We start from the raw sequence: 13,039 nt of genomic DNA on the forward strand, positions 1-13,039 counted from the left end.
TCCATTATCTTTTCTGTGGTTGACTTATATTATTTGATAATTTGCCTCCTTTGATTTAACCTGTAGTGTTTTACATATCTGTATTCAAAATTCTATAATGACCGTCGTGAACATTTCAGTGATCTTCAGTAGCTTCCTCAGTTAGATTTTCGCGCTCGCGTAGTTTCAAATCATCCATATGCATTAGGTGCGTTTTGTCTGTTTGGTTGGTTTTGTGTTTAATCCATACTTCGTGTTGCCCATTAATTTAGAAAGTGGCTTAAGTTCTAAACAGAACAGCAACGGATTTGAATTGTACCCTGTGTGTATGTTTCTACTTTTACTATAAGCTTGGTTTGTTATTACCGCGTCTATCACGCATTAATTATCCATTACAAGCCCTGAGTATTTTCTGTAACCTTTTTTATGTTATACTACTATTACACTGAGTGCTCACTGAATTGCGATCATTTACCTAATACTTTGCTGCTCCACCTTTTGCTCGAAGGACGGCCTGGACACGGCGTGGCATGATTCTGTAAGTTGCTGATATGTTTCCACCGGGAGCTGACATCACATGTTCCTGGTTGTATCCCACAATGAACCTACAGATGTTGTTGCAGGAGTCATGGCGCGAAGAGTTCTTCCATATCCCATAGATGTTCTAGGGAATACGATCTGGCGTGTTAGGGGGTCAATTTATATGCTGCAGCTTCTGAATGTTTCTCAAGCCAAGCAAGTACAGTCCTGGCTCGGTGTCACTGTGCATTATCGTCCTGGAAAATGCTGTTCCCGTGTGGGTAGAAGAGTTGCATTGTAAGATGTACGTGATCTTCTAATACCTGTAGATATACAATGGATGCCACACTGTGATCAATGCACACCAACAATCCCAGTGCCAACAGAAGAATCTCCAAACCATACAGCCACTGTAGAGTACGCATCATGCACGAGGAGTCCATAGCTTCATGCTGTTGACGCCACATGCGCACGCACCCGTCCGAATTGTGTAGCACAAACCGTGATTCATCGGACCAATACACCGTCTTCCAATCATCCGCGTCCAATAGTGCGAAAGTGCGATAGTCGGCGGTGACGAGTTGTGAGGAGTGGGTGATTAAGCGGGTCGCATGTGGAACTTCATATGTGCCAGTATAGGCCGCATAGTTGCGTGGAATATGGATATTGTGCATCCATTATTGTATTGGTCACGTAATTCCCGGAAAATGATTATTCGTTTGGCAGTAACGAGCCATTTGACGCAACGCTCGCCCCACAATGTGACCTTCCGTACGCCCCTTCAGTTCCATCTCATAGAGGCCGTTACCCCATTCTCTTGCCACTCTCTGTACACCTTCACTACACTGGAACGAGTGCATACGTCAAGTGTTGTCGAGATATTGACGCTCGGGCATTCACAATCATGCATTTTTGGAATGCGAGTAAATCATGCCTATCTCCCATTGCAACAGTGTGCTGCCTACTAACATGTAACTTCGAGTGTTATCGTTCTCTGCAATACTCCCAGTATTTGAAATCGCAGAAAGGTTCCAACAAAAAGCATGCACGGCCAACGAGCGAGGAGGGGAGCGCGAAATGTGCATGGTTTACGAAGGGGGCGCCAGGTAAACACAGTCGGGAACCACTGTTAGGGAGAAAGAGGAACCCTATTTAAGCGTATTTCTCCGTGACACCCGATCTTTCGTAATTAAAGCTCCATATTTGTTGTTAAAGAGGTTTATTGAGAACTCTTACATTTTTTCTTTCTTTTAAATTGACAATAGTAAAAACAAGAGAAAAAAATGGACAACAATAAATTAATAAATTACAGCCGATTTACAGTGTTCCAGATCTTGGCCTTCTTGTTGAAAGATTTGGCATTGACTTTGTGAACCTATTAGCTTTCACATCATTCTCTAGATGTTTACTGTTGATTTTGTTATCACCTTTTCCTTGCTGGGTAGTCTTCTTTGTAGAATCTTCTGATCTTGGCGATTTCACTCCTTTTCCCAGTTTAGTAGTATCAGATTTTGGAGCTTTCAGTTCGGTTTTACTTATTACATGTTTTGAGCTTTTAGTATTACTTGGTTTCTTGATTTCTTCCGATTTTTTGATTTCTACTTTACTTTTGTCAGATTTTACCTTCTTTACCTCGGTCGCCTTCTTAGGATCTTCGGGTTTGTGAGTTTTGGTTTCAGTTTTACTTCGCTGGTGAGTAAGATTCTTTCCCTGCAGACGCTTCTTGCTATCATCTCCTTTCGGTGGTTTCAATGCCAAAGTGGACGGTTGTGGTTTCAGGAATGCCTGCAAAGAGTGGAATGAAATTAAAATTAGAAGATCACGTAATGCTTATTTTTTAAGCTTCTGTGTCTAATTACAACGGGCCTTATGCAGAGTTGTTTTGACGTATGATTAGTGTCATACTAAAGGCCTGACTACTACAGGAAACATATGTTAGTCGAACTCTTTAGTATGGTACTAATCATGCGTAAGAACAACTTTGCATAAAGCCCGACATATTTAACGGTATTGAAAACCCACACCATTTTTATTTTGTAGGTTATTGATTTATATGGAGAATTATTTTTCTACAAGATGTATTAGAAAAGTAATGAGACTGATTTTCTTTTAACGATAAACTTTATGGGCGATATTCGGAGACAATTCGTTAATCAAGCGTTAGTCACGGATTAGTTAGTATCATATTTGTTCTCTACTAGCAAGGAACGTATGCGAAGCGTGACAGCTATATTTGAGATATTTATGAAAATTGGTACTCCCATGCGCAAAAAAAATTGCGCGTATACTGTAACTCACGATTTTCCGTATTTATTCCTTTTTCCTTACGTTTATGGGTAAAATTGAGTTATTAGTATGTGGAGATAATAGAAAGCAATCCATCTAAGGAGATATTTCCAAAAAATATAATAAAATAATAAAAATATAAACAAAAAACAAAATTATGCTCGGTTTTGTGTATACTGGCAACGATGATTTCTAGAGATTTTTTCAGTAGTACAGCACGATTGCGGAGGGAATTCAGTAGGGAAGTCGAGGAGATGGATGAAGGAACTGGATACTGAACCAAAATGTTGCATTTATTGGTTAAAACCTAGTGTGTAGATTGCCTGCCAAATATAAATTAGCTTCTGTAACTAAGATGTCGTACGAAAATATAGAATTAAACAGAAAAACTCTTATGTTAAGGTTCGAAGCGATACGCACCATGGTTATGAAGATTATTTCTTAAGAAAAAAGAACAAACTAGTGATGAGCAAATGCAAGACCAAGACCAAGACCCGGGTGGTCTTGGTCTTGGTCTTGGTCTTGCACATGCGGTCTTGGTCTTGGTCTTGCACTGGAACCCTCGGTCTTGGTCTTGGTCTTGGTCTTGCACACCTAGTCTTGGTCTTGGTCTTGGTCTTGCACATCCAGTCATGGTCTTGCTTGCAAGAGTCTTGCAAGTTTTGCTTTTAAGAAATCTATGATTTTCATAAGTAAATTTTACTCTGGATATAAGGGATAATAAATCCTACATTGCGTCAATAGTGAGGGAAATACAATGTATGTTTCTAAATGTAATATATTTTACCTTCGTGTAAGTGTGATGATACTGTACAACATAGGCGATTACCTTTACTTTTTTTTCAATGGGTGATCACACTTCACTACTTATAAGATAAATCACAACATTTCGTAATATTTTTATATGTTTTAACAGATCCAATACTCCACTGGTTCCCAAACTGGGGAGGCTACCTCTGACAGTGAGACGCATGCAAGAAAACCAAGACGGCACAGATTACTAAAATACCATAAATTGCAAAATTATTTTTACACTCTAAAGGCGTCAGATTTTTTTCTTTCCAACCACGATTAGCTCATCTTTGTATTAAACAAACTCCCAATTAAATATTGAAATTTTGTTTTACTGATTCTAATATGTATTGTATGGGGCAGAAACAAGGACATTACGCAAAAACGATGAAACAGTTAGACTTTCGAAATGTGGGCATGGAGTAAAAAGGAGAGAATCAGCTGGGTTGAACGGAAAACGAATGCGAAGGTTTTAGAAATAGTAGCAGTAGGGGAGAAAAGAAGAATTTTAGATGTAATGAAGAGGAGGACATTGGCTGAGGAGGAACTGTATTATGAGGGACATGCTAGAGGGAGGGGGCGAAGGAGATTGTAGTTGAAGAAAGATATTAAGACAGAAAATTGCTACGTTAAGACGAAGAGACTAGCTGAGGACCACATCATCGAACCTTCTCAGCTGCAGCAAGTGACCTGCCAATAATGGCAGAATAGCTATTATTATGACGATGATGATATGTTTTGCAATATTGACCAAAATAGAGAGAAAAAAATAAAATAATTATAATAATTAAACCTCTTAATATTTTCGAATATGAAATGAAATTAAATTTGTGAGCTTTACGTCCCACGATTATGCCAGCCAGGCTAAAGGAGACGGTGATAATGAAAAATGAATGAAAATGGTGGAAAGAAGAAAGTGGGAGGAAACGGGAGAACCCCGAGGAAACCCACGCGCACACCCAAACCCACGTTTGTCCACCACAAAGTTCACTTGGCGGGGGCTGGGATCGAACGCGGGACCCCAAACACCCGAGCTGAACGCTCTACTACTGAGCCACCGCGGCCCCAATATCTTAGAATAATTTGAGTGAAAACTGAAAATGACTCAACTATCTATGTCTTTTGTGTAAACTCAATTTATGTAAATACTTTTGACCTACATTAGAAATACATAATAACGGCATCAAACTTCAAGTTATTTGAAATAAGTACGAAATCAGTCTCAGTTGTGAATATAGATTATTTATTGCTGTATATTGTTATATCGTTAAATCCTAGATATGCCGTATACCTAAGGGGGCTATAAGTTATATTGATAAACAATTATTCAACGTATAAGCATCCACCTATGAAATCAAACTTGCGGTCACATGCGCTAAGTTTTTGTCAATGTCATGAAAATGTTATTTCAATATTAATTTTATAAGTACACATTAAAAATTTCCAACGGATGCTTGAACCTCAGAGCCAAGGCCATACCCATGTAGTCGGCATGTATGGTGTACGGAATTGCCGATGTTTAATACTACATTTCTTTAGTTTTGGAAGGAAGAACACCATTAATATGTTTTGAAATGAAATGAAATATCTACTTTAACGTCCCACGATTATTACACTGAGGCTAAAGGAAACAGTGATGATGAGAAATGGTGGAATGAAGAAAGTACGAGGAAACGGGAAAACCCACGCACAGGGTGTTTGTTCACCAAAGAAACTCACATAGCGCAAGCTGCGATCGAACCAGGGCCCCATGTACCAGAGGTGCACGCTCTGCCACTGAGCTACCGTGTCCATAACATGCTCTAGTTTATTTTTGCTTATTCACTTGTTATGGACACAATTATTCTTCGTATGATTTCCCAAAGTCCAATCATGGGCCGTCGTGAATGATCAAATGATGACCAAAGTAAATCAGACACTGAAGTTATTATAGGTTGTAACAATTCATAGAATTATGCTGTCGGTCGTCTCGTGAACAACCGATTCAAAAAACGATATACTGTAGCTATATGTTACAGGAGCAGATCGACTCACATGGATTGCATAAACTGCTGGGAACAAATTCACTCCGGCGGTATTTTTACTGGAGCCAAGAAGTTCACGTGAAAGATGTAATGATTTTTCCCCTTCCTTTTTACATTCTATAAAAAATCAAGTAGTACCATACTTGTGCAAGACTCTTGCGCAAGAGTCTTGGTCTTGGTCTTGGTCTTGCAGGTATGGTCTTGGTCTTGGTCTTGGTCTTGCAGGTATGGTCTTGGTCTTGGTCTTGCATCAGGATTCCTGGTCTTGGTCTTGGTCTTGGTCTTGGTCTTGCATGCAAGACTCTTGCAAAAACTGCAAGACCAAGACTCTTGCGCTCATCACTAGAACAAACACAACGTAGCCTCTGTGGTTAGGTGGATAAAGTGGCGGACTCGTGGATATTTTATTATTTTGACACCACATCGAATCCCATCCTATCCCATCCCATTTTTTTTTTTAACAAAACATTATTGGAAGTGTATAACTTTGATGTTAATAAGAACCGAAACAGTATAATAAGGAAATAACTTATTGATAGTATCCTTTAATCGACGTATTTATTCAGTATTAGAATACGTGTACTATTGCAAACAGTTATTGTTTTCAGTTTATGGTCTTGTATGTTACCTGCCCGTTCTTGAACAGCAGACAACTCACTTCGGATTTGTGTGTCAAGAACAGGAAAAATAACATACGCGACCTTGACAGTCTTCCCAAGTTTACTCCTTGTTATATCGACATGACGTTACATCGAATGATGCTTGTTGTCGTGAAAAAAGGAAGAAAGGAAAAAGCTGATGTCAAATTATCGTTTGTCTGTGTGTGTGTGTGCTTGTGTTTTTTTTTTCTTTTTAGAGTATTGACTTTCTCCCTCTCTCTCTTTTTTTTTCATATCCACAATTGCAAGAAATTATGACCGACCTTTGTGGGTTTATTGGGAATAGGACGATTAATTTTGGATTGCTAACAGACGACATTTTTTTAACCATTTGCTTTAAACTTTGGCTTTGTGGCTCTTAGCACCCACGAAAGGTCATTATAAATTATATAAGCAGTTCCCGTTTTCACCGGCCGCTGAAAAGATATTGGGGAAGAGAAAAGTGCTTGCCGTAAAGATAATGAATAAAAAAAAAACAAATTAAAACAAATAATTTATAGATCTTTATAATACACTGTAAAGTTACGAGCGATTACGACTAAGAATTTAACGTGAGATTAAAATTACGAGTATTATGTATTATGATTAAACAAATAATATACAATAAGTAAACTACAAGCAAATTATATATTTAACAACCTGAGTGCTTAAAAACAATTACTTTATTTTTAATTTTTATTTTTTTAAAATTATTTACTTTGATTAGATGGCCTTTTTGATTTATAGGAATGATTTTTTAAAAAATTTTATTTATAATTTGCGCTAGCGGCAACGAATGAGAGTAGGGGATAATTTATATAACACTTGCGTTTTATTATGCACTGCACAAGGAGGGTGGGGATTAAGTCAGCCGCAGTTTTTTCTTTTTTTTTTTTTTTTTTTTTTTTTTTACAGAAATTTGGTTTTCTGTAAAAGTCAAAAACTAATTTGAGTGTTATGCTTATATTTACTAAATTCTAACGACGACAAAAACACGATTTCAAAATGCAATCATAAGTCTGTGTAAGGAATGGGTTTTCGTTGAACGAAGCGAAATTATACAGATCTATGTATGCGGAACACGAATATTTCCAAAAGATAGCATGAATATGAACGATAATCATACCATATTTCTACATTATATAGTAGCGTGAAAAACCTATATTAAAATGATATAACAAACAGGCATAAGCTTTTTTTCTAGCACGGCAACACATTAAACTTAACTCATTAAATTTTGGGAATTACAAATTATCACCTTACGTGTCGTTGTATTCCTATTCGTTTTCACGTTCGAGCGACGAAAGAAGAAATTGTAGTAATAGTGATAAAAATCGAATTCGAGATTTCAATGAATTCAAGTTTCACGCCCCCACATATCGAAAAAGTAATTTTGATGTCTGTCTATCTGTTCGTCTGTCGGTTCGTCACGCTTTTTCATGTATTCAAATAGAGGCCATACTGTTCGACGTATCTGGACCGAATTCTAGACAAAGTTTTTATAACACTTTAAAAAAACTAACTAACTATATGGCCTATGGAACCCGGAGGTTCAATGCCGCGTTCACAAAAGCTCTCCACTGACTTCTATTCTTAGCTAACTGCATCCAGTTTCTACTTTGTATTCCTATCTCTGCGAGATCCATCTTAATATTGTCCTCCCATCTGCGCCTAGGTCTTCCTAATGGTCGTTTTCCGATTGGTCTTCCAGTCAAGACTTTGAAAGCGTTTCTACTTTCTTCCATTCTAGCTACATGACCCGCCCACCTAAGCCTCCTAGACTTGACGACCCTAACAATGTTGGGTAGATCATATAAATTGTGTAGTTCCTCGTTATGAAGTTTCCGCCATTCCCCATTCCCGTTCCTCTTGGGTCCGAATATTCATCTCAGGATCTTGTTCTCAAATACTTTCAGTCTATGTTCTTCCCTCAGAGTAAGTGACCATGTTTCGCAGCCATACAGAACAACAGGCATAATAATCGTTTTGTATATTTTAAGCTTCAAATTCCTCGACAGAATTCGCGACAACAAGAGATTTTGAACCGAATAGTAACACGAATTCCCTGCTTTGAGTCGACATTTAATTTCTTCGTGAATATGATTTCCCTCTCTTAATAATGATCCTAGATATTTGAAACTATCCACTTTACCAAAAGTATTATTTAATATTTTAACGCATCCATAATTTGCTGTATTCCGGTCCCGACGCACTTCCATGTATTTAGTTTTCTCTGCATTTACTTCTAAACCCATGTCCCTGCAAGAGTTTAATAAGATCTCTGCATTTCTTTCTATTGTTCTCCTATCATCCCCTATTAAATTTACATCATCAGTATATGCCATAACCTGGTCAATACCGTTCAACTGTAGGCCCTGGTTGCTATCTTTGATTTTCCTTATAGCGTATTCCAGAACGAAGTTAAATAATAATGGCGACAACGCATCTCCTTGCTTCAGGCCATTTTCGACGTGAAAGCTCGTGGACAAAAATTTTCCTACCCGGACTTTACTTTGGGATTCATTTAAACATATCTTAATTAATCTAATTAGCTTTCTCGGTATTCCAAGTTCTGTAAGGACGTTGTATAATGTTTCTCTCCTAACCGAGTCGTACGCCTTTCTAAAATCAATAAATAGTCGATGTACCGGGGTATTGTATTCCCACTTTTTTCGAGTATTTAGCGAATGGTAAATATTTGGTCGATAGTTGATCGATTTCGTCTAAATCCGCACTGATAATCTCCAATAATTTCATCTGCGTATGGGGTCAGTCTTGCTAACAGAATATTTGAAAGGATTTTATAGGATGTTGATAGAAGAGAAATGCCTCGATAATTATTACAGTTTTGTCGCCTTTCTAGTAAATTGGAACAATGATTGATTCTTTCCACTCTTGTGGCAATTCTTCCTTGTTCCATATAAGGAGAATGAGTTTGTGTATCTTGTTCCACAATTTTTCGCCCCCAGTTAAAATTAACTCAGCCGGAATTTCATCTACACCCGGAGATCTGTGTTCATAACACTATCGTTTCGAATTCTATATCCTCCGACACCTAAAAATAAGGGTAGTTTACTGAAGGATGAAAATTTAAAATCATTAAATTGTCTCAAAAACGGCTGTAAAGATTTTGTTTGTATTTTTACAAATATAGTATGAATCATTGCTCTGAAAAAATACGTAAGGTGTAATTTTCTGTATGGGATGCATTTTTTTGAACAATTTTCTCAATCACATTCTATAAATAAATGTATCATTAATAACCTGACAATATGACACAACTCGTTCGTCCTGTAAACATTCAGAAGAGGTAGTTTAGCCTACTCTTCGACGATTTTCCCATTAACGCCTGACCCAATTTTGTTCATATTTCATAAATAAATGTTACATAACTAACCTAACGATATGGTATAATTCCATCATCCTAAAAAGCTAGAAGTGGTATATTACTTTTCGGAGCAAGTTTTACCCTACGATTTTGTCGATAATTACTCTGGCAATTTTGTTCGTATTTCATAAATAGCATAACTCGTTTGTCCTGAAAAGATATACAAGGGATATTTTATTCTTGGGGATGACTTTTTTAACGATTTTCTCAGAAAGTACTCAGACGCTTTTGCTCACAGTTCACATACAATTATCTGCTTAATAATTCTAATGTATGGCATAAGTTATTTCTAACAGAAATATGACGAATGGGTACTTTACTTTTGGACGTAAGTTGCTTCGAACAAAGTTTTCTAAAACACATTATTTTATTCGCATTTCCCAAATAAATGTTTCAGTAATAGCTGCAGCTAACACGAGTCAGTTTAAGAAATTCGAGCGAGAAAATTCAGGGCGTTTCATCCGTACCCATTCTTAAATATATTTTTAAATGTTACACCCAATCACAATTTTCCTAAGAAAATCGAAACTTCTTTTTAAGTGTGCCTTGCTGTGGCCAAATGGTTGAAGTCCATTGGTTCTGGATTTGATTCCCGGTGAGAGCTAGTGTATTTGTATCCAACGTTAAGGAATAGGTGCAAAGAGAAAAGTGTTTAAACAAGTCTAACCAAGCTAATGAATAATACAAAGAAATAATACAATATTACGAAATTCTAGAAGAAACGTTGTTAATATTAGATATTTGCGTGTAAAAGTCCAACCCATGACTGTCAACTCCAAAGGTAAGAAAGTGAAACATCCAATACCAGGTTAATCAGTGGTCTCTAGTTAAAGCTATCCTACTAGGAAGTGATTGAGATACCAAAAAAATACCAAATTGTAATCGCTGGAAGACATGTTAGGAAAATACATTGGGTGAGAGAGTTTAATACTGGAACTCATGAATAGTCTCTGCACCTTCGTTTAGTATTGAAGTGCGTAGGTCTATATAGGTTTGCATTGAAATGAGCATTAATGCACAACATCTGTTCAACATTACGGGGGGCTTGCGGACAGGTTTGCAGTACATTTTACGGGGTTCGATATTGTAACGATCCTAGCAAACTCCTCAGCCTTTCCGCACTGTACTCTATAAGTTAAATTCGTGCTTAATTAAAACTATGTGTTTAAATTTAACACTGTTAACCGTTAATACCTGTGCACAACGGGCAACAATCCGCCAGTAATTCTTTATTTTTGCCCTTTGTTTTAGCGCCATAAATGTCTTTGTTCATAATTTTCTTTGTCTATGGTTTTGCATATACGTAGCGTGGACATTAAATTTTGACTTATACGCCATATGCATCTAATTACAAACACACCTATAGAACGAACACAACAAACTTGGAATATATAGTTTATGTATGGAAAATCATACACGAGGCGCTGCACGGGAGAGCAGTGTGCATACATATGGCAGTCAACTTCCTAAGAAATTTATAATAATAATAATAATAATAAAAACAGAAAACGAAACAGTTATTTACATAATGTATTTATTTAAGCATGGAAGTGCAATAGACTTAAGTTATTTCTCTCTCTCTCTCTCTCTTTGAAGGCAACAACCTTTAGGGTGCCAAGACGTAGAAAAGGACTTGTGGCACTCATGACTATAGAGTGGTGTGTGTTTGGCACATCGGGTTCCTTCGTTGTTAGCCCCAGCTTTCTAGACCGGATGCAGTTATTCCCGGTAGAAAATACAAGAAAATATACCTTTCTATTACTATTAAAGTAAATAATTACACTCATTCCCTCAACGTGATACTTGTTTGTTTAACTGTATATCTACAGACAGCTGATCCATGAGAGAATCGTTGATAATAATAAATAAAATAAACTCGACAAATATTCTTGTAATTTGCTGGGCGCGCCAGTGTGCCTGTTATCCGGTTGTGGCACACTGGAATATAGGGTATGGCTTTCTAATTTTTCCCCAACTATTTTAACTGCTTCAATTGAAATTAATCTATAATAATAAGAGTGAATTTAGTCTTCTTACCCTTCGATTTAGAAATAAGGTCCGCTAGAATTGTATATTTAAAAAATAATAATACTGTACTCAGAATTTTATAGAGTAGTTTGTTTTATTCGAAATGACATACTTCCTGCAACTGTTTGGGTTGGAATTATTTGAGATCAAATCTTTAAGTTTTACGACCCATGGTTATACCGACTAGGCTAAAGGACACGGTGATGATGAGAAATGAATGAAATGGTGGAATGAAGAAAGTGGGAGAAAACGGGAGAACCCCGAGAAAACCCATGCACATGGCGTTTGTCCACCACAAAATTCACTTGGTGCGAGCTGGGGTCGAACCAAGGATCCCATGCACCAAAGGTGAACGCTTTATCACTGAGCCACCGCGGCCCCTCTGAAATTATTTATAGGAGAGAGTGACTACTTTATGAAAACTTGATATCGAACACCTTTGTTTAAAAATACCAGCTTTTTGTGAAATATTGCTTAATATTCAGGAAAACCTAAGTCAATAATAAAATAATAATAATAATAATAATAATAATAATAATAATAATAATAATAATAATAATAATAATAATAATAATAATAATAATCTTAAATTAAAAACTCTCTGGACCTAGTGCATTGGCACAATTCCAGGAATTAAAAGGAGTTTGTTTACTTCTCATGTAAGTGTAGAAGGACTTAATCCCTGTTGCTTTCAATATACGAAGAAAGTGTCCAACTGTCAAATCATATGCTACATAAAATGCCCTATGCAACATAATGTAATATAGAGTCATCATTTCAGGTTGTCTAAAGAACACTTTCGTTTTAGCAAGAAAGGAAGAAAATAGAAAATACTCAGTTTTAACCTAGTAGAAAGTTTGCAGATTTAAGAGAAAATGTCCAGAGTTGTTGGATATTAAATGTAGTTCGGATTAATGGAGTAAGACACCGTAGTTCATTGTATGAAATATACTGGGAGTGACCAAGCCATTGCCTATGGAAATATCGAAAGAGATACGTTAATGGTGTTAGTTGCCAACTGTTGTAGAAATGAAAAATTTAAGGAAATCTCTAAAACTCTAAAATCACAGATCCAAATTGACTAACTGCTAAGTAAAACTGCTAAATCTGACTAAAGCAAAAAAATAATCTTAATGACCTGTGTTACAGTTTCAGACACATCACTCTCATATCAAAACTACGATAGAAGTAAATTATGAATACAGGTGAATTTGCAGTTCTGGAATACCAACAAATGATTTTGCTAGATGTAAATTTTGGGAAAACATTTTTATAAGGTTTTAGATTTATTTATTGGTTTGTTTGTTTATTAGCTTCTCCATGCCGTAAACGTCGCCAACACCTAGTGGCCCACTTGCTGGTAAATGGCGATCGTCAATATAGCG

At 36.7% G+C, this 13,039-nt stretch overlaps 1 protein-coding gene across 2 annotated transcripts in view; it reads right to left on the reverse strand.

The window, feature by feature from the left end:
* Window positions 1-1,706: 1,706 nt before the first annotated feature.
* LOC145662373 (uncharacterized) overlaps window positions 1,707-13,039 on the reverse strand; it is a 134,992-nt gene continuing 123,659 nt past the window's right edge. For both annotated transcript variants that reach the window (XM_081727888.1, XM_081727887.1), the window contains exon 5: window positions 1,707-2,283. In XM_081727888.1, the coding sequence (XP_081584014.1) occupies window positions 1,816-2,283 (468 nt within the window). In that variant the 3' untranslated portion in view covers window positions 1,707-1,815. The remainder of the gene's footprint in view (window positions 2,284-13,039) is intronic.

The sequence above is a fragment of the Thermobia domestica genome, chromosome 10, assembly GCF_964235325.1.
Source record: "Thermobia domestica chromosome 10, izTheDome1.hap1.1, whole genome shotgun sequence".
Taxonomy (NCBI): domain Eukaryota; kingdom Metazoa; phylum Arthropoda; class Insecta; order Zygentoma; family Lepismatidae; genus Thermobia; species Thermobia domestica.